General features: G+C 48.1%; 1 protein-coding gene across 2 annotated transcripts in view; it reads left to right on the top strand.

Moving 5' to 3' along the window:
- DIS3L2 (DIS3 like 3'-5' exoribonuclease 2) overlaps window positions 1-23,934 on the top strand; it is a 294,286-nt gene that overhangs the window by 51,932 nt on the left and 218,420 nt on the right. For both annotated transcript variants that reach the window (XR_012779398.1, XM_075530268.1), the window contains exons 2-4: window positions 1,012-1,161; window positions 1,717-1,874; window positions 11,483-11,536. Coding sequence is in view for 1 of the 2 variants with exons in the window: in XM_075530268.1 (XP_075386383.1) it covers window positions 1,107-1,161; window positions 1,717-1,874; window positions 11,483-11,536 (267 nt within the window). In the remaining variant the exon portion in view is untranslated. The remainder of the gene's footprint in view (window positions 1-1,011; window positions 1,162-1,716; window positions 1,875-11,482; window positions 11,537-23,934) is intronic.

The raw sequence follows: 23,934 nt of genomic DNA, 5'->3' as shown, positions 1-23,934 counted from the left end.
GTGGAAGGCCAGGGGCCAGCTGCAGGGCCCTACATTCCAGTCTGCTGATCCAAGCAGCTGCTCTCGTACTTCTTGGAAGCAGCTGCTCAAACTTCTGGCCAGATGAGTGGTTTGAGGTGATGGCAGGTAAGAGGAGGCAAATAGAGGTCGGACGCCAGCATTGCCATTTCTGAAAGCTAATGAACCATGTGGTACCCCTTAGATCAGCGCTTCTCAACCTGTGGGTCACGACCCCTTTGGGGGTCAAACGATCCTTTCACAGGGGTCCCCCAATTCATTAACAATAGCAAAATGACAGTGATGAAGTAGCAATGAGAATAATTTTATGGTTGGGGGGCGTGGTTCCTACCACATGAGGAACTGTATGAAAGGGTGGTGACATGAGGAAGGTTGAGAACCACTGCCTTAGATCATTTTGTGCATCTAGTTGTGGCTGTGGGTTAGGTTTTGTTACTGAAGTCGAAGGTATTGGCTAACTTGGTATCCTGGAGATAAGTCATTTGTGCCAGGTTAGATTTAGTAGATGACACAGCTCAGAGCCCTAGTTTATTCATTTAGTCTTCAGGCAGAAGAGTCTCTGGGTTGTCCAAATGCTTAAGTTGGACTGAACTGCGACCGAAAGGTTGGTGGTTGAAACCCACCCAGCAATGTCTCAGAAGCAGTGCCTGGCCGTCGGCTCCCCAAAAGTCATAGGGGAGCCGATGCAGCAGTTCTACTCTGTCCACACTGCGTCACCATGACAGCAAACATTAGCAGCTCGAGACCCAAGTACATGTTCTCTCACAGCTGTCGCTGCAGCCTGCGGCGCCCTTTGCAGAGCCACATGTCCTTCCATCGTCACGCAGACTGACTGACTTTCTTCCTGTGCCCTACAACTGGGGGTAGGAGGGCTTTGGAAAGACACTTGGGGGAAATGTGGTACCAGGCCCCGGGGGGGGAGGGTTGCTCAAAGGGGCAATAGGAGGCCACAGCTCAACTCCCCTCCCTCCACTGACCTCTCTTTGGTTTCAGCTCGTGACAACCGAGCTGTTTGGGGCAGGAAGGACTTGGAAGCTGAGCAGCAGAGGTGCTCCCGGATCTGGAGACAAGAGTGGTCCTCGGAATCCATGATGAGCCACCCTGACTACCGGCTGGACCTCCAGGCCCTGAGGACTCCCAGAGGTAGCAAACTGGAAAATGAAATCTGCGCCCTCTGTGCCCCAGGGAGACCACGAGAAGAGTGGGTGTGGAGGTGGAGGGTGGGTGTTGGGCTGAGGGGAATTATAGCTCTTCTGGTGACCTGTTCAGGAGTCTCCAGTGCGATTTAGTCTAGAACTAGGTGTGGTTTCTAGTTGTCTTGGTTTATTGTTCTATTGAGCACAGCTGTTTAATTTCCTCCAGCGAAGTGCCAGTCTTTTAGTAATCCCTATTTTTAAACAACGTGTGTCTGTAAAGAGCACAGCATCCTGAACCCATTATTGAGATTCTGCTCCACGCGCACTGTGGGGCCGGTTGAAGACGCAGGTCTCATCTGTGTGCATTTTAGCCCTATGCTTCCCCACCCATCCCTTCCTTCTTGTGACTGCTTGAAATCATCAAGTTTAGTCTCTCTTTTTTAAATGAGGGGGTTGGGGGGAAGGGTATAGAATCTCAGCTTAATAAAAACAATAACAACAAACAAAAAACTACAACGACCTCTAACTTGGGAAAGAGCTGATTGCTGCCTCATGTTTCTAGGTGTGTCCTCTGGGGCTGGCCCGCATGGTGTTGGTGCTTCGCCAGGTGACAAGACGTCAAAGAACAAGTCCGTGCGAGGGAAGAAAAAGAGCATATTTGAAGCCTACATGTCCAAGGAGGATGTCTCCGAAGGCTTGAAGAGAGGAAGGCTTATCCAGGTGCTTAAAACATACCAGAAGGCGATCCCTTTGTGTGGAATCCAAAGTAATCATTCATTCAACTCATGCGTAATGCGCATTGTTCTGTGCTGTGTGCTGGGATGACGGCACATGGGCCTGGGGCTGATCGCTGCTCAGACCTCCAGTGCCCGCAGAGCGCTCTGAGCTCTGGGAGGAGGGAGCCGCCACTTCCAGGTAGGCCCGTATAGAAATGTTTTACTGGAAGGACACCATGTGAGCCTGGTCTTGGATTGGGGCCCTTTGAAAATGGGATGGTAAGTGGGAGCAACCAGCTTGAGCTCTTCAAGCGGAAGTGGGAGAAGGGTTTCAGTAAATGAAGCATGGACTAAATCCATCTGCTTGGGGCACATGGGTGCTGAATGATGGGAAATCATGAATGGATTAGGTTGAAATGGAACAGTGTATCCAACAGTCACCAATATAGCTTGGGCGCTTTACGGTTGACAAGGTTTGTCCACCTGCCAGCGGAGCAGTGTGGTTGAGCCAGCATTTCTTGTGCATTCTCTGTAAGCCAGGATCAGTTCTGGTTCTGGTTCTGCCACATGGATTCTTGGGACACAGGGGATAAGATATGGTTTTTTTACACTTCAGAGCTCACAGTCCACTGGGGAGTAGAGAAAAGTCATGGGAATAGGAGATTTGGGTCTGAAATATTAAGTGTTCAGCTACAGGTATAACTGGGTTTGTAGGAGTATGTTGAGGGTGAGGAAACCATATAAGCTGAGGTTCTGAAGAGTCCCTGTTGTGCGTTGAAGGATGACTGGGGTGAGCCAAGTATGTGTTGTGTATGGGATGTAATATCCCATGCAACTAAAACTTTGCTAAAGACAATTCACAACTGGATGCAGCAGTCTTTCGACAGGGTGTTCCTAGAAATTCAAGCTGGATTCAGAAGAGGACATGGCATAAGGGGTGTCATTGCTGATGTCATCTGGATCTTGGCTGAAAGCAGGGAAAACCAGAAAGATGTTTCCTTGTATTCTATTGATTATGCAAAGGCGTCTGCCTATGTGGGTCATCATAAACTGCACGGCCTTAAGAAGAATGGCTCGCTCTGTGTGCTGAGCAGAGGTTTTGAAAAGTAGGACCATGTAAAAAAAGGCATCAGGACTGGAGGAGGCTTCTTAACAACCTGTGATATTCAGGTGACATGGCCTTCCTTCTCGAAAGCAAGGACTTGAAGCTCTTGCTGATGAGAATCAAAGGTTGCAGCCTTCAGTACAGACTGTAACTCAATGTAAAGAAAACCAAAATTCCCACTACTGGACCAAATGGTAAGTGACACCATGATAAAGTGAGGAAAATTGAAGTCATCAAGGATTTTATCCTGCTTAAACCCATAATCAGCACTATTGGAAGCAGCAGTCAAGTAACCAACTGCTGTCTTGTATTGGGAAAATCTGCATGAAACCTTTTAATTTGTTGAAGAGCAAAATGTCACTTTGAGGTCTGTGTTAGTCTGGGTAGACCAGAGAAACAAATTCATAGATACTCATGTGTATAAGAAAGAACTTTATATTAAGAGCACTTGAATATTGAGAAACATCCCAGCCCAGTCCAGATCAAGTCTGTAAGTTCAATATTAGCCCATAATGTCTGACACCAAGCTATAAGTTCCACTTTAGAGGCACACAGTACATGCAGTGACAACAAATGCAGGAAGATCACAGGCCAGTGGGTGGAAAGTCTTATGGATCCAGTGGTGGTAGAAGCATCTCAGTTGGCATAGGTCTCCACGTGGCTCCTCCAGCTCCAGGGCTCTGGCTGCCATCAGCGTAGTTCCATGTGTCTTGTCAACAGGAATGTCTTGCAGGGAATGAGTGTGTGTCCAGTGAGCTATTTATCTCTGTGGTGCCTCCAAATGAGGTCATGAAACTGTGACCTGATTGACAGGCCAAACTCTACCTTATTCACGATTAATAGTCTCAAGTTGACACGAGATTATGTAACTACCACAAGGACTAAAGTGCTCCTGACCGATGCCATGCTAATTTCAGTTACTTCATATACATGTCAAAGTGGACATTGAATAAAGACCAAAGAATCGATGTATTTGAACTGTGGTGTTGGCAGGGGATATTGAAAGTACCACAGACAGCCAAAAGAACCAACAGATCAATCTTGGAAGAGGTACAGCCACAATGCTCCTTTGAGGCAAGGATGGCAAGACTTCCTCTTACGTACTTTGGACACGGTATCAGGAGAGATCAGTCTGTGGTAGTGAGATGATTTCATGTCAACTTGAAGATGCATGCAAGTGTAGGAGTGGAATCTAACCTGTCAATCAAGCCACAGCTTGATGGTGCCTCCCTGGGGGTGTGGCTTTCCTATATGTGGGCACCAACAGAGCGCCGCCTCCTTTTTCTGCCCCTTCCTGCATGCGGGGACTCTGCCGCTGACTCTTAGAGCTGCTGGTGCCCTGCTGTGTTTCCACCAACCTTGGAGCCACGCTGCTGTGGCCTGTGGTCTTCCTGTAGTCTGTGTCACTGCATGTGGCTATGTGAGTCTGAAGAGGGACTTATGGACTAGAATTAGACTTAGGGACTTGAGTTGGACTGGGATGCCTGCTTGGTACATAATTACTTCTTAATATAAAGCTTTCTTACATAGATGAGTGTCACTGGATTTGTTTCTCTAGTCACCCTAGTCTAACACACAGTCTCTGGAAAAGGACGTCATGCTTGTTAAAGTAGTCGGGCAGCAGAAAACAGGAAGACCCTCAACGAGATGGGTTGGCACAGTGGCTGCAACAGTGGCCTCAAGTACAGAAGCAGTTGTGAGGCTGGTGCCGGGCTGGGCCGTGTCTCGTTCTGTTGTATATCGGGTCCCAACCAACTTGACAGGACCTAACAGCGTATGTGTGGGGAGGAGGTGTGGAGAGGCCACACCACTAATGATCCCATGAGCATGTGCATCACAGGGGACCAAGGCTGCGTCGGTCTCCTTGGAATGGCATGTGAAGCAATAACAAGACTGATGGGGGAGGCAGGATATCTAGAAGTATTGTCAGAGTTAAGTCTGCTTTTTGATTCTTGGATTAGGATAGAAATATTGCCAGGTGCAACCTGGCTTGTTTGTTTGTTTTTTTTAAGGACCATTTCCCTGCACAGGCACGTTTGACCCTGCAGGAAGATTGACCCATGCATAGGCACTCTTCTCTTCCTCTCCGTGGTCAGGTGCATATGTGATTGAAGTCTCCTCATGGAGAAACTGTGAAGGAATTGATCGTTCTGATTCTCGGATTAGTATTAGTTTCTTTAGTTGTTTTTTCCTTTTTAAAGAGCTTCCCTAGAATTTCTTTGACAAGACTTCTCTTACGAAGTGAAAGCTGTACGTGGCCCTTTCTGCAACCACGAATCCCTCTGTTGACGGTCTCATGGCTTGACCTCCATGCCCAGCTCTCTTCCCCCCCCCCTGAGGGCTCATCCCAGCCATCTCGATCCTCAAGCCCTGCCCCTGCCCTCCAGGAACTCCCCTTCATCCGCTCTGGGCGTCAAGACTTCTTTTCAACTCTGGGCTCTCTGATGTGGCCGTGGCTTTGGACATGCCATTCCTGACGAGCAGCGGAACACTTTCTTCTGCTAGTTGGATATCATTGAGCTTGCCCTTTAAAGCCCTATCAAAATGATACCGCCTTCGAGAAGCCCCACCTTATTGCCCCAAGCAGAGTCGATTATTTCCTCTTTCATTCCAGAAGCCAACTCTTTCTGTACATCGTGCTATAAATTTATTGCCATTTCCTGGCATGTATATCCTGCCAACCCCCCTTAGCCCTGCGGGCAGAGTCGTGTCTTATTCCCATAGGTTCCCACAGTGCCTGGCATTTTGCTTGGTGCTTGATGTGATTGTTTTGGATAAATATTTCCTTACTGACCGAATAGGTTACAGATAGATTGTCTTTTGATGATGAGGGAATGGGGAGAAAGCTCAGTTGTGAGAATTTGAGAGAAATGCAGCTTAGAATTTAGGTTCTAGGAACTTTCTCGAGACAGGAACGAGGGAACTTTTCTGCAGTGGTATTCGGTCCCCTTCTCCCTCCTTTTCCTGGCCACTTTTGAAGCCCCTCTTAGCTGACATTAAACACACATACACACACACACACACGCACACCCTGAAAAACAAACAAAAAGCACCAGTCTAACATTCCCAGGAGTTTGTAAGTGATTCCTCCTGGCCTGTGACATCATGGGACTGCGAAGCCAGAGCCCCCCCACCTTGGAGAACAGTTGTCTTTGCAGATGGGGAAGGGAACGTGTCCCAGATATGAGGTCACCATGAGAGATACACAGCACTGTAAATAAGGCAGGCGACAGAGCCCATCTGCTTTCTGATAGAAATGCTCTGTGTGCAGCCCTTACTGGGCAAGGTGAAAAGCTAGTAAAAAAAAAAAAGACCTTTCGATGTTGTTGGGGGAAATGAAGCTTATTAGCTGTATTTGTAAGCTCTGGATTCCAACCCAAATGTGTTGTGACTTCCTCTTTTGTTTCCCCAGCCAGAGAGGAGGGCTATTGTGGAGTTGGTTTTTTAGGAGTAGCGTGATATTTTTATTTGTTTTTAATACCTTGACTAGTAATTTAACTTTTCCTTGGTGCTTTGCCCTCTGCTGGGAGCAGGAGTCCACAATCACCCAACAAATATCTTTGCTGTTTTGAAAACAACCAGCTCTAACACATAGCCATCTACATGTAGCTTAAAAAATGTTTTTTTTAAAATTTAAAATAATCACTCATACCAAAGAACATATGTCAGTTTTCCCGCCTTCCAGGTATAATGCTGATAGATCATCATAAGGAATGTTGGGGGAGGTGAGAGTATGGGCTAGACATACCCTGCAGGGGCTCTAGGTTGTGTAGGGGACTAAGGATGAACGTAGACATAAAGATGCTGGAACTGGCTGCCTTCAGGATCCCAGATGATGCTTTGGTTAAAGATGTTGCAGGTGCCCTGAGTTTTCTCTACAACAGAATATTGGCACAAAGTTGTTATTGGATCTCTGAAGAAACCCAAGTCCAGGAAGACAGGGCAGGATGAGCTGGTTTTCTGGAACAACCTTTACCATATGTGAAGAGTGAAACCAACTGGAGAACATGTGAGTGGAAATTAAGGATGAGAAGACGAGAGGGGACATTTCCATGGAACTGCCAAGTCCTTCAGAGGGAACAGATGATCTTCATAACAGTGCTTGCAGTGATGGGAGAACCTCATCTCTGCAGACACTAGTTAGCTCAACAAATGTTCCTTGACTGCTTCCTGAAAGCCAGGCCTTCGACCAGTGAGCAAGATGAGCAATTCACTTGGGGTAAGAGGACAAAGACAGCTAAAGACAAAAGAAATTAGGACTTGTCATACGATCTAATTGGGAACTAAGAAAGATGGGAGAGAATAGTTAGAGAAACCACTTCACACGAATGGTTAGGGACAGCCTCCCTGAGAAGGGACCTGAAGGACCACAATGAGCTGGGCATTTGTAGAATTGGGACCGGAAGATGGTACCCAGGAAGACTAGCTTGTGGAAGAACTTAGGCAACTAGAAAAAGACTTGGTGCTTTGAAGAACAAGAGAGAAGCTGATTGGAAACGGTAAGCAAAGGGAATGACACTGTAAGTCTGTAGGCCATGGAAGGGTTGGATTTATTCAGAGAACAGTCATGGTGGGTGTTAAGTAGGGGATGGTGTGGCATGCTTTAATTAGCCAAGCAAACAAGGAGCAACCATGTTTCTGTCTATTGTGAGATGAATAATGTAGACTGGAAGCTGGGAGATCCCTGGGAGGCTATTCAAATAAAACAAGCGAGAAAAAGTGGAGAGATGAAGATATTTGGTGGCAGAGAAGATGGAGAGATGAGAATGGCTTTGGAGTGAGAACAGAATTAAGCGCAGAGATGAGGCAAAGCCAGGATTCAAGGATAACTGGCGAGTTTTCCAGTGAGACTGCAGGATGATGTTGCCGTTAGCCAGAAGAGTGACTGAGGATCTGTGTATGCGCGTATAGGCAGTAGGGTTCTGTTTTAGACATGGGAAGTTGAGGTGCCTACCAAGTGTCCAGTGGAGATAGGGTTGAGGTGTAAAGTCAGATGTGTAAGTGGATACAGTAGCCCTGAGAAGGAAAAAGCGGAGGAGCGATGCCTGGATAGAAGAGACGTGTTCCACGGTGGGAGTAGGAGGGACCTGCCTCTGACTGGAACGGGATTCTTCTACCTGTGTCTGGGAGCAGAGAAAATGAATGACGGCTAGATTGGCTGGTCGATTTGGTGATTGAGGAAGGGAAGGGATTCTGTTCTGATACTCCCATTTTCTCAGGAAGTGAGAAGGCAGGCTTATCCACTCTGCCTGTGGGTCAGAGAGAGTGTGGGAAGTTTGCAGAGGAGGAAAAACGTGAAACCATTCTGCGGAGAGTAAGAAAGCAGACTTTCCAGGGGTCTGTGGCAGGATGCAGGGCAGTGCTAGGCACCCGTTTGAAGATGTGATCATGAAAGTAAGCCTTTGCGGCCAACACTAGCCACTTGAAGGGCCCGGTAGGCAGCACAAGTGAGTGACGGGGCCATGGTGACAACCGAGGCAAACAGGTAACGGAGCCAGATTGTCTGGGCTGAGTGTGCTGTGAAATTGGACAATTGACTTGCCGGCTGGTAGCGTAGTATACTTGTATACTTGTATACAAGTATAGAGGGTAATACTTGTCTTGTGGGGTTGAGGGTTACATTGGTTAATTAGATATGAGGCTCTTAGAACAGTGTGTAGCATTCAGTAGCCCATTTGCCGCTGTCTTTCCTGTTAAGAGAAGGATCATTTCCACCAGGGCATTGCTGTCACATGGAGGCGGCTGCCCATCCTTGTTAGACTTCAGGATATGGCAAGACAATCTGTAGAGGGTTTTTTGTTTGGTTTTTAAAAATTTTGTTGTGTATCAGGTGAAGTTTTGCAGAGGAAATCAGTGCTCCGGCCGACAGGTCACACACGTTGGTTTCATGCCGTTGGTTGCCAGCCCCACAGTGTAATGTCACTCCTCTCACTCCAGGCTGCTTCCCATTCCTATTTCTCCTCCCTTCCCAATACCTCCCGCCCTCTGAACGTTGTCCTTGGGCCAATGCTGCCCTTTTGTTCTCGAAGGGTTGATTGTTTGGAGGTGTGTGGAACTCCCTAGGTTATTGTCTATTGTTTGGCTGAACATTGAGCCACAGGGCTGGGTTTAGTTCCAGGCCGGAAGGATGATTAAGGGTCACAGTTGGGAAAGACTTGGAGGTGGGGGGTGGAAGAGACACTTACTCTAACATGTGAAATTCCTCAGTTTCAGATATTAAAAAAAAAAATTGTAAGCCAAAAAGAAAACATTTTTGATTCCTAAATTGGACTAATTTTTAAAATATCTTAACTTTTATAACAGTTAGGTCCATGGGTACAGGCAGGGTGAAGGACCAACTGCGAGTGAGGTGTGCTGGCTGCGGCTGAGGAAAGGTGAGCCCAGGTGTTAGGCAGGCTGTCATGGCAGACCATGGCCGTGACGTGGCCAAGGAAGGAGGTGCATCTCTACAGAGGGAGGATGGTGGAGAGCATCTGATGATGGTTCGAGGTCTCAGGTGAAGGAATGTGGAAATGGCTTACATACCTTCAGTGAGCTGAAAGGAGAGGGGACTGTGCCCACACAGTGGGATTCTGGCTTGTTGGCAGTGATGACAAGATGCAGGCTGGCCACCTAGCGTGGGTAGAGGAAAAGGTGGTGGGCGAGTGACAGAGTAGCATTGCCCGAACCATCCGTCTGGATGTGGAACTCCCAGAACATTGATGAGCACAGAGCAGCGAAGCAGAGTGTGAACCACAAGCCCAAACAGGAGTGAACGAGGGAATGACAACAAGGAGGCATGGCCTCTAACCCAACTAATGACATGCACATCAAAGGAGCTGGGACTATGGGAAAAGGTGGGCACCAGAAAGTATTTTCAGGTCCCTGGCTGCCCCTTCCCATCATTCTGAGTGGTCACAACAGGGGGTCTCCATCAGAGCAAGAGAAAACTGTAGAACAAGCAATCCGATTCACAAAAGAGACTAGGCCTACTGGTCTGATGGAGACTGGAGGGACCCTTGAGACTAAGACTGGAAGATGCCCTTTCTGACCTGGAGCTGAAGCCTTTCCTGGAGACCACCTTTGAGCCAAACGAGACCAACCTCCAATCCATTCCAATGCTCAGTGGCTCTGCGTACATTTTCCAAAACTAAAAACCTATAGCCTCGTCTTTCATTCTTGGGGCGGCTGGTCGACTGGTGGCTTTGAACCTCCAATCTTTGGTTTAACAGTCCAACAGTAACCTGACAGCATCTCCAGGACTTTTGAGATGAGAGTCCCATACAATGATAATACCAACGTGCGTCTTAGAACAATCATTTACACAAGAGCAAAGGACAACATTTGCCCCAAAGCCAAGAGGAGAAGTGAGGGCTAGAAAACCCAGAAGGAAGGAAAGCCAGCTCTAAGTGGGAACGTGGAGAGGCTGCCACGGGGTGGGGAACATGACTCACGTCACACGGGACGCTCGGCGTGCAGACTGTTGAAGGGAAAACTGACTGCTCTGTTAATGTTCACCTCAAGCGCATTCAATTTATTTAATAGAAAAAATAGTTTTGATAGGTTTTAAGGATTTAAAAGAAAACCCCAAAATTCAAAGATATCTATAAAGTCTCTTGTTTTAAACAAGTCAAAGCCACAATAAAAGACAAGTCATTGGGACGAGAGAGCCCGTTGCATGAGGCCATGGTGATGTCCAAGGGTTCACAGCCACTTGGCTAAATGATAAGCAATGGGAATAACTTTTCCTCTTGCTTTACGTCTTCCTTTTATGCCCTCATCTCTCCATTCATGATGTATTTTGGAGCCTGTAAATATTTTTCTGGGGAAATGCTCTTAGACACACTCTCAAGCTGTCCTTTGAGTCCAGAAACCCACTGCTTCTCTCCTGGGTACCAGTGGCCCGTGGCATGTAGCTGGGACTGAGGGAGGACTAGGTTCTGGGATACCATGGAGCTAAGTCTGCCCTGGTGGCTGGCCTGGGGCCTGGATTCCCATGGATAAGAAGAGCCGCTTCTGGACCATTCTGAATTCTTGATGCCCTCATCCCTGTGGCAGGCCCCCCCAGTCAACTTTCTGTGGCCTGTCCCTCAGGTTGGGAGTCAACCTAGACCCTGGAAAATGGCCAGAGGCCCAAGCCTGGTGCAAGGTGTGGGAGCTGGGAGTCCTGATGGAGTGAGACACAAGCCCCAGGTGACATTGTTCTGAGCGTGCAGATAGACGTTTCAGACCATCCTCTGCAGCCGACTCAAACCTGCCGCAAGCCAGACTTAGGTGCCTGTTCCCCATGACCCTGCTCACAGCCCACAGTCACTGAGCTCGTGGACACCCCAGCCCCACGAGGCACAGCGAATGCTTATGCTGTGCGGTCTTCTGGAGCGGCCTCCTCCATCTCCGCCAAATGTGCTTCCCAGGCCAGACTGTTCCATGAACATGGAAATCGTGTTCAGGACTCACTTGCCCCAGGAAAAGCACCAGTGTGTCGCCTTAGACACATGTGTGACCCCTCTTGTTTTTATCTTTTCCAGGGTGTGCTGAGGATCAATCCAAAGAAATTTCATGAAGCCTTCATTCCTTCCCCGGTGAGTTCAATCACTTTATAATAAACTTAACGTCACATTTAATTTTTCCGATGTGCTCTGAAACTGAAACTATATATCCAGCTACAAAGCCGAGCAGTGAAACAGAACCAAGGATGGGCAAGGGTTTGTTTCAAACTTAAATAAACACTGCTTGCCTTTGGGTTCCCAGGCCCTTCTGCCCGTCTGAAAAATCACCCTCAAACTGCACGGGTGGAGGCCGGTGCTGGGCCCGAGTGAGCAGCTGGGCCCAGGCAGACACCCATCCGCTCTTGTAATTGGACGCCCTTGGTTTATAGCTTTGAAGGATTTATGGGTTTTTCCACTGATTTAAGTTAATCTCTCCTAAACAAATACGCTATCTACTTTCGATCTACTGCATGAGCTAATCTATGAGTGTGTCCAAAGATAACGTGTAATGCTTTTTTTGTGTGGGGGTGTGGGGAGGTCAGGGTTTCTCACTTCATCTGGTGCAGGTGGTAGGGCTTGGTCCAGGGCCCTTGGCCACTGGGCCTCTCTACCCCTTTCCTGCGCTCATGGCTGGTCTTAAGGAGCTCTCTCTGGCTAAGGACAGTTCTCTCGGATGCAGAGTTCACAGCGGGTCTGTGGAGAAAGTGCAATTGTGCGGAGCAGTAAGAGCGGGATCACCTTCCTGACTGAACTTTTCCCTGACACCAGGCACTGGAGGACTGCAGCCCCATAGAGTTTTCACAGCAAAGGGAGAAGCTACTTCTAAGTGAGAAAGTGAAGTACATGCCTTTCAGCTGACTGACTTCATGCTGTTCTGTGACACATTGAGTGTGACTCTACTTCATAGGCATTGTTATTTACAAAACCTCTAAGACCTATTCCCAGGCTCCTTCAGTCCTTGGCTTCTCTGCCTTCTAGAAGCCAAGGGGTTCTGCTTCCGGGCTTGCCCATGGGACCCTGTAAAAAGCCTCACTGCCATGGGATATCATCTCCTCTGAGTCACACGGGAGTTCACTGGAAGATGTAGCATGTTTGCCAACCCCAGTCCTTTGGGGGAGGGCAGTGACGTCGCTGCAGAAGCTGGTCAGTTGGACTCACTGGTCGGTGTAGTGTCATAGGGGTGGAGTCCGGAGTGCGCCTGCCTAGGTGAGTGTCAGGTAGAGGGTCACAGAATGCAGTTCTGCAGGGCACGCAGGAAGGTGCCGGGTGCCAGGCTGCAGACGGCTGCTTGACCTCGTAGGGAGTCCTGCACAACCAGCCTCTCTTCCCTTGAGGCATGAAGACCTGTTCTGCAGCAGTGGGTGCACCAGCAGAGCTGGGCTAGCTGAAGGGGCCCTGGTGTGTGACAGTCAGCCACGTGTAGGCATCAGAGCCCCCCCCCACCAATCACTGAAACTCTGCGTCCAACGGGTACTAGGGCCCAGTGGTTCCCTGACTCCCCTCCCCCTGCACACCGAGAGGCTAGCTTTCCACGAGAGGAGCCATCAGGGCACGACAGTGTTCTGACCATTTTACTGGGAGCTTTCTCTCCTTCCTGAAGGCGCAGTATTGAATTTCCTAAAGTTCAATCCCTGTGAGCAGGCCAGCTCCCAACACGTGTGGGGCCTGGGACAGAACTGCCCATGGAGACCTCCATCCCTTCAGTCAAAACACGTAGAATTTGTAAATCAAGCCAACAACCTGTTAAGTGAAGTGGTGTTTCTGGCACGTCTTCCTGAGCAGCAGGGTTAGCTGGGTGTGATATTAGGATTGGCTCGTTCCGTCGCCTCCTTTCTCTCTCCTGCTGACTCCTGATAGAGGAGCCATACTGTCTTGGTGGGAGAAACATGAACTAAGACATGGATGTAAGTCAGAGCAGTCTGTAAACACTATTGTCTGCTGTTGTTAGGTGCCACTGAGTGGGTGCCCATGCATGGCGACCCTGTGGGCCACAGGAGGAAACACTGCCAGGTGCCAGCCCCACACTTGTTCTTACCTTTGAGCCCATCGGTGCAGCCATGGTGTCTGTCCATCTCTTTGAATGTCTTCCTCTTGTGCTCTGCCCGATACTTACCAAGTGTAGTGCCCTTCCCCAACTTGTGGTCTGTCCCAACAGCATGTCCACAGTACATGAGATGAGGTCTGGCTGTATTTCTTCAATTGCAAGTGAACCCACATATTTTGGATCCCCGATCGATCTGCATTCTACGACCCTGGTTCTTTATGGACAGTTTCTACTTTCTGAAGCTGCAAGCGTTGTAGAAAGAAGGGGATAAAGTTAGGAAGTGTGAGGTACAGGTAAGTAAATCCCACAACCCGCCTGTTACGGGTTTCTGGGTATGGTATGTATAGCTCATTTCCATGTAAGGTCTGGATTTGTCTGAGCTGGAGAAACGCCCACAGGCCGACTAGGAGGTTTGGGCTAACAGAGCCGGGGTCAGAGGTTACCCTTGTTGTTGAGTGCCATCAGACGAATTCTGAGTCATCTGACTCATAGGCTAGAGTAGAAGTTGCCTGTCAGGTTTTTGAGGTGAAAATCTTCTTAGAGCAGGTCACCAGGGTCACATGGTAGCATTAGCATTTCTCCTGTCTAACTCCTAGAGGGATAAAGACCTGGACCAACTCAAAGCAGATTCCTCCGAGTTGTAGGTCTGACAGTCCTCTTCCGCTCTCTGATCCCTTTCATATCAGTTCAGATACCAGCTGCCCTTTGCCACCACTGTTTGCTACTCTGGTGGCATGGATAGCCCCTCGCAGTTGCCATACAGAATTCACAGCCCATACTTCAGTGAAGTCCCTTATTTACAAATTTATTTCCTCTTATAATAATGTTTTTGACATGGGTTTTTAATTGCTTCTTCTTAAAAAAGGGCACATAAGTCACATGTCATACAACTCAGTAGTTCAGTCCCACCAGGGTACAATTTGGACAGGGACAACTTAGGAACCAGGTCCAGGAAGCCTATGTAGGCATTCTCCTTCTTTAGCACTGGACAACTCTCAGCTTCTTGAGGCTCCCTCAGGACCCTCTCGCCTCCACCCCCCACCAGGATAGACTCCTCTGAGCCCCCTCAGGACGGGTTCTTCTTGGCTACACCATCTGTTGCCACCAGTTTGGCCTCTGTCACCTTCTGGGCCTCCCGCTGTCTTCAGTGTGAAACAACCTTTGGCCAGCGTGACAGCTTTCTTCAGAGGTTCCTTGCCTCTCCTCTGTCTCTGTTTGTCTGCATCTCCTTCGGCTCCTGCCTCTCCCTGCTGCACCACCATGGGGCTGGCTACATGTGTACGGTTGTAGGTTGTTTAGTGTCCCTTTGGACAACTTCTCATTGCATATCCACCAGTAGACACAAAGTTTTTGTTTCTTTGAAAGAAAACTCAGCTTTCCATTTGCTTTTTATTTCTCCCTAATAGGTTTGTTGTTGTTGATTTTTGGTTTTAAAGACACCCCATCCACCAGCTGACCACATTGAACCATGGGTAGGATACAGGCAGGTGGGGCAGAGGACATGGCGGTGGGTATGGACTCTTGGGCCGCCAGCAGCAGTGGCTCCAGTGGCAACAAGGAGCTCCCGTCAGTGGCAGGGTGTCTGCAGCATGTCCAATCACATAGCACCCCTTCCCTCAAATGTGCCGTGAGTGCTGAGCAGCACCTACCTGTGCCAGGGCAGGCCTTCAGATGCTTGTGGGAAAATGGGAAGAAAACAATCTGACAGCTTCCCACGAACTTTTTGTAGCACCCTTGTATATATACAGAGCCCTGGTGGTGTAATGGTTATGCCTTGGGCTGCTAACTGCAAGATCGGCAGTTCAAAAACATCATCCACTCTGTAACTCCGGTTAAAGAGTCCCAGCCTCAGGAACCCCCAGGGCAATGCTGCCTTGTCCTATAGGGTCCCTGGTGTCTGAAATGACGCCGTGGCAGTGAGTTTGGTTCTGGTTTTGTATGTATACACACTTTCTTACCTCCCAGCCAGCGGCCACAGATGGACCAATTAATTCCCTCTAAGTAGGCTATAGATGCTTAATTTGCATATTATGTAGGTCTGGGCTGCAATTCACCTTATTTGCATAACCCCTTGACCAATTCCTGCAAGATGCATACCATTAAGGATGCCGGGCTGCAGCCCAGGGCCAGACAAACCTTTCAGATCATCTCATTGTCACAGCTTATGCAGGAAATGTCCATCAGCATGGGCAAAAGTAGCAAATCCTTAGGGACAGAGGGATGGGAGGAAGCAACCTTTTTCAGGTCTTAGGGGACACATCTTCAAGTTGTTGTCCAAATAAAGGGATGCATTTCCCTATAGCATCTAGCCCCTGGTGGTTTCAGAGGTTACCCTTTGAGTCAGCAGTGTGAGCGCTTAACTGTTGCTCCACCAGGGCTCCGTATACACTGCTTAGTGAAGGAGAATGAGGACAGAGGTGAGAGGAAAGAAGATAAAGCCTCTGCTCTGACAACAGGGTCCACAAAAACGTCTATTTAGAAAAGAGCGTTATTTGAGGTATCTCTATGTCCAATTAAGAATAGAATAAAGAGAAGAAAATGAAGTGGATGTAAAATGAGGGGGTGGATTAAGCAGTATTTAATGTCACCCCCCCCCAACTTGTCTGTCTGTCTGTCCTGTGGCTGTGTTGCTGTGATGCCGGGAGCCATGTCACTGGTATTTCAAATGCCAGCAGGCTCACCCAGAGGGAAGAGGTTCCAGCAGAGCTTCCGAACGAGGATCAGACCACGGAGAGGGACTTGGCTGCCCCCCTGACAGCCTTATGCATGGAATCGCAGCAGTGTCAGACACGGAATACCCCCCACAACTTTCAGGCAGAAGTTTTAGGAGAGCCCAAATAGAAACTTAACTTTTAGATAGGCTTGCTTGCTCTTACTGACTCTATGAATTATATGGAATTTACTGCCCATTGTTGTACAAGACAGATGTAAAATTTCCACGAACTTTTTGGAGCCCCATCTCATTAAAAATATCTACATAGACCAAGAAAGTAGACTGATCACTGATTATCAAATACCTTGTTTGGAGAGGAATTTGCATAAATTTCTGATAGAGAATATATTTTAATTTACATGAGGTCACGTGTATGCGTACCTGCCAGACACCTAGTTCTCAGTAAAATACCGAGTTGGACTAAAAGTCTGACTTTCAAGGAAACGGCCAAGATACATTTCTATTAGTGAGATACCTTTGTATCCTACTTCAGGATAGGATAAAGAGGAGAAATTAGACCAGATGTAACAATCTGGCCTTTAAGAAAAGCCGTTTTCATCACGTGATATGTCCACATTATCAAGAGGGACCTGATCCTGGAAAAAGGCCACCATGCTTGGTAAAAGCAGAGGTCAGTGAAAACAGAGGCAGACCCCCACTGAGACAGATGGACACATTGGCTGAACCAATGGACTTGAACTTAGCAGTGGTGGCGCAAGACCAGGTCCTGTTACTGTCCGTTGTGTGTGGGGTTACTGTGAGTCGAACCAACCGCAGGGCACCTATCAACAGCAACAGCAAGCACTGCAAGGGCCCCAAGTGCTACCAACAGCTCAACAACTACCGTATATACTCGTGTATAAGTCGAGGTTTTCAGCACCTTTTTAATGCAGTGTTTGCTGTAAAATTAGGTGCCTCGGCTGATATTTGGGTCGGCTTCTATTCATGTATATACGGTAATTGAATCCAGGGCTCTTAGAAAAAGTCTGAGCCATCTACTTCTGTCACCTTAGAGAAGTACAGCCCCAGGGACACAGGTCTGCTCTCCCCCGCTGGAGGTCGCCCTGGGGAACTGCCTCGACAGCATTGGTTTTGTCTGCTTTTGTCTGCGGCTCTTGTCTGCAGCTCTCTTTGCACATCTTGTCTGGGAGGCACCCTTTGCACGGCTATGAGACTCACCTCATCCAAAGGGACTTGATCTGCCTAGAAGGGTGCTTGATCGTCATGGTCCTCTGCTTCACCAGAGCTCCCGTTGGATCATCCAGAGTTCCCTTATACGTCCACTAAAGCCTGTCATCATCCATTGTCCTCGCCCTGTCATTTCGGGTGGGTAGACCGAGTGTCTGGACATTCAAGTAAGGAGAGGAACTCACATTTGAGGGATGACTTAAACTTTCCGTTTTGAGCAGCCCCAAAGTTCAGTGGCTCAGAAACGAGAGATTCAGCAACAGATGGAGGTCTTGGGAAGCATCTGGGAAGAGCTAGGCAGGGTCCCACTGTGTCAAGTCACTCCCGATTCATAGCAACCCTGTTAGAGGACAGGCTAGAACTGCCCCCGTGGGCTCCCACGGCAACGAGTCCTCGTGGGGCAGACAACACCCTGCCTGTAACCCCCACCCTGCCAGGGTGCCTCGAAGGATTTAAATTTTTTTTATTAAAAGATCATTTTATTGGGGGCTCTTACAATTCTCTTAACAATCCCTACACCAATTGTATCAAGCATATTTGTACATAATGTTGCAGTCATTCATTTCTAGTCATTTACTTTCTTTAAAAAATCATTTTATTGGGGGCTCGTACAACTCTTATCACAATCCATACATACATCCATTGTGTCAAGCACATTTGTACATTTATTGCACTCATCTTTCTCAAAACTTTTGATTTCTACTTGAGCCCTTGGTATCAGTACCTCATTTCCCCCCTCCCTCATGAACCCTTGATAATTTATAAATTATTATTATCTGCCATATCTTACACTGTCCAATGTCTCCCTTCACCCATTTTTTTGTTGTCCATCCCCCAGGGAGGGGGTTATATGTAAATCCTTGTGATTGATTCCCCCTTTCTATCCCACCCTCCTCCTACCCTCCCAGCATCACCACTCTCATCAGTATTAGTCCTTTAAGGGATCATCTGTCCTGGATTCCTTGTGTTTCCAGTTCCTATCTGTACCAGTGTATATCTTCTGGTCAAGCCAGATTTGTAAGGTAGAATTGAGATCATGATAGTGGAGTGGGAGGGGAGGAAGCATTAAAGAACTAGAGGAAAGTTGTATGTTAAATTGTTGCTACACTGCACTTTCACTGGCTCATCTCCTCCCCGAGACCCTTCTTTAAGGGGATGTTCAGTTGCCTACAGACGGGCTTTGGGTCCCCACTCTGCACTCCTCCTCATTCACAATGATAGGATTTTTTGTTCTGATGATGCCTGATCCCTGATCCCTTCAACACCTCATGATCACGCAGGCTGGTGTGCTTCCTCCATGTGGACTTTGTTGCTTCGCAGCTCGATGGCCAAGCGCTTGTTTACCTTCAAGCCTTGAAGACCCCAAACGCTATATCTTTTGATAGCCGGACACCATCAACTTTCTTCACCACATTTGCTTATGCATCCATTTGTCTTCAGCAATCGTGTCAGGAAGGTGAGCGTTTTAGAATGCCAGTTTAATAGAATAACGTGTTCTTGCATTGAGGGAGTACTTGAGTGGAGACCAAATATCCATCTACTACCTTAGTACTAAACCTATGAATTTATGCACATAGATCTATTTTCCATCATCATATATAAATATATTTACATATGTACATGCATGTATTTAGACCTTATACATGCCCTTTGCCTCCTAGTTCTTTCTTCTATTTACTTTTACTTTCCTCTTGTCCCACTATCATGCTCAGCCTTCATTTGGGTTTCAGTAATTCCTCTCGGTTACATTGCCCTTGATCAAGCCCTACCAGGCCTCTTACACCCTCCTTGCCACTGATTTTAGATCATTTGTTGTTCCCTTGTCCCTGGGTTTGTTAACACCACTTGCTTTCCTCCCCCTCCCCCTTCACCTCTGATATTTACTTTCTATTGAGTCCTTGGTATCAGCTTCTCTCCCACCCCCTTGTGTCTCCTTGATCAATTATTATTTTCATATTTTTTTCCTTTTTTACTTTTTCAATGGCCCTGCCCTGCGCCCCACACTCCCCCACAGTGTCGTGCCGGCCAGCCTCAACCGACCTGCTAATTTCATATCTTATACTGACCACAGTCTCTCTTCCCCTACAGTTTCTGTTGTTCATCCCCCTTAGTGTGTGTGTGTGTGTGGTTATGTATCGATCACAATTGGTTCCCCCTTCCTTCTTTGTTCTCCCCACCTTCCCCCTACCCTTCTTGTATTGCTATTCCAATTCCTGTTTCTGGATTCTGTGTGTCATGAGTTTTAGTCTCTTATCTGTATCTATGCACATGCTCAGGTCTAGTCTGAAGTGAAAGGCAACACTGGGGTCATGATAGTACAGGGTGAGGAAGTATCAAGGAACCAGAGGAATATTGTGTGTTTCATCAGTGCTTTACTGCACCCTGGTTGACTCATCCCTTCCCTGTGACCCTTCTGTGGAGGGATGTCGCATTGTCTACAGATGGGCTTTGGGTCTCTGCTCTGAGCCCCTTCATTCTCAACAATATGGTAATTTTTCTTTGTTTGTTTGTTATGGGTCTTCTGATGCCTGTTACCTGGTCCCAAGGACACCTCATGATTGCACTGGCTAGTGTGTTTCTTCCATGTGGGCTTGTTGCTTCTCTGATAGATGGCTGCTTGTTTAACTTCAAGCCTTTAAGACCCCAGATGCTATATCTTTTAATAGCTGGGCACCATCTGCTTTCTTCACCACATTTGCCTATGCACCCACTCTGTCTTCAGCAGTTGTGCCGAGAGGGCAAGCATTACAGCATGCCAGTTTGTTAGAACAAAGTGTTCTTGCATTGAGAGAGGCCATGAGCAGACCCCACTACTTCAGTGTATTCCCATATAAATATATGTACATAGGCCAATACCTCTATTTTTATAAATTAATGTATTTACATATGTACACACCTATGTTTCCACCTCTATCCATAGCTTTGCTTCCTAGATCCTTCCTCTGTTTCCTTTCACCTTCCTCCTGCCCCACCATCACACTCATTCTACTTCCTTCCGCCTCTTAGTAATTCCTCTCAGTTAGATTGCTGTTGCTCCGACACCCCCAGGATCTCTACATCCTCCCTGTTGCTGATTTTAATTCCCTAGTTGTTCCCCTGTCTATGGCATTGTTTGCTCACTGTTCCCTTCCCCAGGCTCCTTCTCCACCCCCAAGTCCCTCCATGACCATCAGTCCTGTTGTTTTCTCCTCCAGCTTGCTTCCCATGTCTATGTTGTATAAGTAGGCAAACCAAAACTAATAGAGACCAAACAAAAAGAAAAAAAAACATACTTAATTCCATAAGGTCTGTCTACTGACCTCCATGACTGTCTCCCCACTGGTCCTGCGGGAATTCTGGGAGCTGCCTCTCTTAGCCTGAAGTCTATTTTGGGGGCTCTTTAGGAGCTTTGTGGCTTATTTCACGCTGCTGATCTGTTATTATGTTCCCAACTTGGTTTGTCCCGCAGCAGGGATTCAGACCAGACTAATTCCCTGCCGTGTGTCCCCAGTGTTGTGCTCTGTCACGGTGTGCTCCAGTGAGGGGACAATCTGTCTTGAGCTGTTGTTGGCCCTACAGTCCTCTCTGTGCCTTAGCCGCTCCGTGCAGGGACGTTGTCCTTCAGGCTGGGTGTGCAGATACGGGGTCTAGCCCGTCCCTTTCTCTTTTTACTTTTTAGTTTGCTCCCGTGTGGGCGTGTTCCGCTGGCCCTCTCTCCAACCTGTAGATCAAGTGTTGTTCCTTGTTGAACATACTTCTAGGGAGGGGGTCAGTTTGGCTCTGGTTGGGGCCGGCCCCGCAGCCCAATCTTTTCATGCCTGTCTCCACGCGGTTACGTGGCCCTCATGGTGTGGTGCGCTGTGGGGAGGTCTGTGTGCACACGTCCAGTTCTGTGGAGACATAAGCAATACTCTCCACCTGGGTGGGTTAGTGCCCTGTGCCCCCCATGCCATCATCTTCCCCCGCCCCCTTTTATCATGCCCCTTTCCCCTTTTTCGTGTGTTGTGTGGGGTTCGCCTCAGTCCTGCTTGCTTGGGATAGGATGATGATAACTGGTATCATCTCATCTGAAATCCCTGACCTGCTAAGGGGCTTGCCTCTGCTTCTCCCTGAGGCGGTGCTTTGTTGCCTGTGCCCTGGCACATGATAATGGGTTAGGGTGACCTCCACAAAGCTCCCCTTGGTTCCAGGGAAGTCAGCGCGATCCCGCTGCTCTGTCAGCTGCAGAAGGCAGGGCCTGAGGGTGGTGCGGTGCCCCTCGGGTACAGGGTGAGGTCAGTTAGGTCAAGTGTGCCCACCATGGCTGCCAGCTCACGGCGAGACTGGAAGCAGAACCGAAAGGCCGTTCTAAAAGATCTCTGCTGGTTTGTAATTGGAACCTATAAAAAATGCTGAGCGACTCAAATGCCGATTGAATCTTTTGGGCGGGGGTGGGGGTGTGAGAAGCGGGGAGTGGTGGATTTGGAGTGCTACTTTTAACTCTAAATGGAGATTTTCATAGAACAGTAGCCCTCCACCGCCCCTCTTATATGCGGAAGGATACAGGCCGAGACCCCCAACAGATGCCTGAAACCATGGAGTACCACATCCTGTGTATACTGGATTTTATGTTATACAGACATACCAACGCTCAAGCGTAATTGATCAGTTCTGCACAAGAGATGAACAGCAATTGCAAATGGACTGGCCTCTCACCGCCATCGAGGTGATTCCAGCTCGCTGAGGTGTGGCTTTCTGAGGCTGTCAATGTTTGCAGGAACAGAAAGCCTCGTCTTTCACCTGCCAGTCCTGCAGCTAGTGCTTTCAGATGGTGAATAATCCAGACCTGGGAGAAGGAAGCTCAGAAATTGAAAGTGCGGCTTACCTGGGGGGGGGGGGGGGCGGACTGCTGCAATCGTTTAAAATACTTAGTTTTTCATGGAGGCTGGCTGCTGAAGGTCTGTGTTCCTTCAAGTTTGTCTGTTTGTTTTTAATCGGTTTAAATGATTCTGCAAAGTACTTTTGTTCAGCGGGAAGATTCTGGCACCCATGTAAGTCTAGAGACTGGTAGGAAAGGGGAATTCGCTGAGCGCTGGATCTGAAGTGGCTTCCCTTTTTGTCCGTCCTTTGCAGTCCACACCTTCTCTCTCAGGTCGTACTGGGCGCTCCCTCCTGGTCCCCTGATGTTGCGTCACCCGAGCCCCTCCTGCTGAAAAGGAGAGGGTGGGAACAAGCAGCCTGCTGCATCTTTGCCAGCGTTCAGTTGATTGACACAGTGCAGTGCTGTATGGACGCTTGATTCACGTCCTCACTTACCTCGGAGACCAGTTCACACGGTGGTTCTTTAATGTGGCTCTTCTCACCAGTCTCTTACTCCCACCAGACGACCTTGCCCTGCATGAGTCTGGTAAGAAGGTGGGGGGAGACCCTGATAAGATTCATCTATGAATAACTGCAAATGGGATTCCCTGAAGTGCCATCCTGCTGTGCATGAAATGAGCCCTCTGAGACGCAGGAGGAGGGATCTCATTACTAGCAAGAGCCAGGAGTGAAGTGGATCCCGTGGGCCTGAGATCCCTGTACAGTGAATCTCCTGGATCCAGATACCAGCTGTGCCTTCAGAGAAGCAGCAACAGAACCAGGAGCCAGAGCAGGGACAGAGGGATGGACCTCCCAACCCACAGAGCAAGTAAAGCTTTGTGCTTTTGTGCAGGAGGCTGGCTTGCAGAGTAGGGTGCCTCTGGGCACTAAATTGGGGAAGTTGGACTCACGAATGCATTGAAGTGGAGTTGAGTGCCTTTGGATTGAGGCTTACTGGAGTAGGGTACTTTGGGCACCTAATTTAGGGAGCTGGATTTGCTGATCCATGGTGCTTAAGCTGAATGCCTTGGGGTCGAGGCGTACATCATGGTGGTATGTCCTGTGGGCATTTGTTAGCAGACTCAGCAATACTCTGTATGTCCTGATAAACGACTCACTCAACCTTTAGCATTTCTCACTGGCATTACAACTTGTAAGTTCCTTAATAAACTCTTTAATTGGATATGTTGGACAGTATAAGACATGATAAAATAATAATAATTTATAAATTATAAAGGGTTCATGGGGGTGGGGAGAGAGGGGAAAAATGAGGAGCTGATACCAAGGGCTGAAGTAGAAAGCAAATGTTTTGAGAATGATGATGGCAACAAATGTACAAATGTGCTTGACACAATGAATGTATGTGTGGATTGTGATATGAGTTGTACGAACCCCCAATAAAATGATTATAAAATAACATAAACCCTTTACCATGCATTTGTTCATGAGTTTCTGTGTAGCCATCACAATGGCCATTAGACCCCAGAGAGACCAAGTAGAGAAGGAGACACTGTTAGGAACTGTGTACAGAGCGCTGTTTCTGGGTGTGTGCTGGAGGGGAGAGTTCTGTGTGGGCCTCATTGATAGGGTGCCTCTTCAGTGAGGGGTTGGCGAGCGATCATGTCTTAAGGGTCTTATGTTGGGTCCCTTTCCTTGTCTCCCACTTATATCACCATACAGACAGCCAGGTTTTCTTCTCTCGCCATTTCTTGGAGCAGAGGTAGGGTA

The sequence above is a fragment of the Tenrec ecaudatus genome, chromosome 13 (genome assembly GCF_050624435.1).
Source record: "Tenrec ecaudatus isolate mTenEca1 chromosome 13, mTenEca1.hap1, whole genome shotgun sequence".
NCBI lineage: Eukaryota > Metazoa > Chordata > Mammalia > Afrosoricida > Tenrecidae > Tenrec > Tenrec ecaudatus.
The sequence above is the reverse complement of the archived record's forward strand: the minus strand, read 5'-3'. Positions and strand labels throughout refer to the sequence as shown.